The sequence below is a fragment of the Phaethon lepturus genome, unplaced genomic scaffold (genome assembly GCF_000687285.1).
Source record: "Phaethon lepturus isolate BGI_N335 unplaced genomic scaffold, ASM68728v1 Scaffold40786, whole genome shotgun sequence".
NCBI lineage: Eukaryota > Metazoa > Chordata > Aves > Phaethontiformes > Phaethontidae > Phaethon > Phaethon lepturus.
In genome coordinates, this window is record NW_010544764.1 from 1 (window position 1) to 1,380 (window position 1,380).

Below are 1,380 nucleotides of genomic sequence, written 5' to 3' on the forward strand. Positions count from 1 at the left end.
AGGCTTGACTGGGGCTGCCATGGGGCCTTGGGGGGCTTCACCCCACTTTAAGAAGGGGGATACAGAGATGCTCCATCCCCTGGGGAGTACCAAGCATCCCTGCCCAGGGACAAGGTGGGGAGCACCCTGGTGCCAAGGGACCCCCATGCTGATCCCCTTCCCTGGCAGGGCTTGGAGAGCTGGGAGGTGGTGGAGGAGCCGTATGCGCAGGGCAGCCCAGGCCAGCAGCCGCAGCGGCACGAGGGCTACCTGCTCAAGAAGAGGAAATGGCCCCTGAAGGGCTGGCACAAGGTAACAGGGCAGAGCTGGCACTGGGAGCTGTCCCCTGGCCACCCGCCCAGTCCTGGGCGCCATCCCCATCCCTGGGGCGATTTGGGCCCCTGGATGGGGGGGCTGCAGGGACCAGTCTCTACCCCCTCCTGCAACAATCGTCCCTCTCTGTCCCCAGAGGTACTTTGTGCTGGAAAATGGCATCCTGAAATATGCCACCACGCGGCAGGACGTGAGTGTGGGGCCGGGCTGCGTCCGTGCAGCCTCTCCAAGGGCTCAGGGTGGGGGAGACCCCATGGACCCCATGAGGAAGGGGGTCTTCCCCCTGACAGGCATCCCTGGGGTCCCCCAGGTCCTCAAGGGCAAACTGCACGGAGCCATTGATGTCCGTCAGTCTGTCATGTCCGTCAACAAGAAGGCGCAGCGGGTCGACCTGGACACAGAGGAGAATATCTACCACCTCAAGGTGCTGGTGGGGGCTGGAGCTGGGTCTAGGGGCATTTGGTCCCCCCTACCCGGGTCCCCTCCACCCAACTCGCCCCTGTCCTGTAGATCAAGTCCCCGGAGCTCTTCGCCAGCTGGGTGAGCAGCCTCTGCTCCCACCACCAGGGCGAGGGGCCTGAGCCCTGCCCCAGGGGGGGTCCTGTCGGGAGGACCCCCACCAACGTGCAGGTGGGTGGCACCTCAGGGTGGCGATGCGAGGGGGAGCGAGGGATGCGTCTGGGCGAGGGGCTCCCGATGGCAGCCCCGGTGGTGCCCCTTCTCCCCTGCTGCAGGGCCCGTGGACGCGGATCCTGCCCTCGGGCAGTGCCCCTGCCCTCTCCTCCCTCGCCAGCTCCCGGGACAAGGTGAACGCTTGGCTGAAGGACAGCGAGGGGCTGGAGCGCTGCTCAGCCGGTGAGCAGGATGGGAGGGGATGCACGGGGTGGGGGGGTGCCAGGACCCCCATGGCTGACTGTGCCTGTCGCAGAGCTGTCAGAGTGCCAGGGGAAGCTGCAGGAGCTGACGGGCATGCTGCAGAGCCTGGAGGCCCTGCACCGCATCCCCTCGGCCCCCCTCATCTCCGGCAGCCAGGTGAGCAGGGCAGCGGCGGGCACGGGGCTGAGCATC

The 1,380-nt window shown here is 67.2% G+C and overlaps 1 protein-coding gene across 1 annotated transcript; it reads left to right on the top strand.

Annotated features, from left to right (window-relative positions):
• Positions 1-168: 168 nt before the first annotated feature.
• OSBPL7 (oxysterol binding protein-like 7) lies at positions 169-1,344 on the top strand (the record flags this gene model as incomplete). Its single annotated transcript, XM_010288776.1, has 6 exons — positions 169-291; positions 449-502; positions 623-742; positions 823-942; positions 1,047-1,167; positions 1,241-1,344. Coding segments are annotated over 6 exons (642 nt in total), but the record flags the coding sequence as incomplete, so codon positions are not given.
• Between the last annotated feature and the right edge of the window lie 36 nt (positions 1,345-1,380).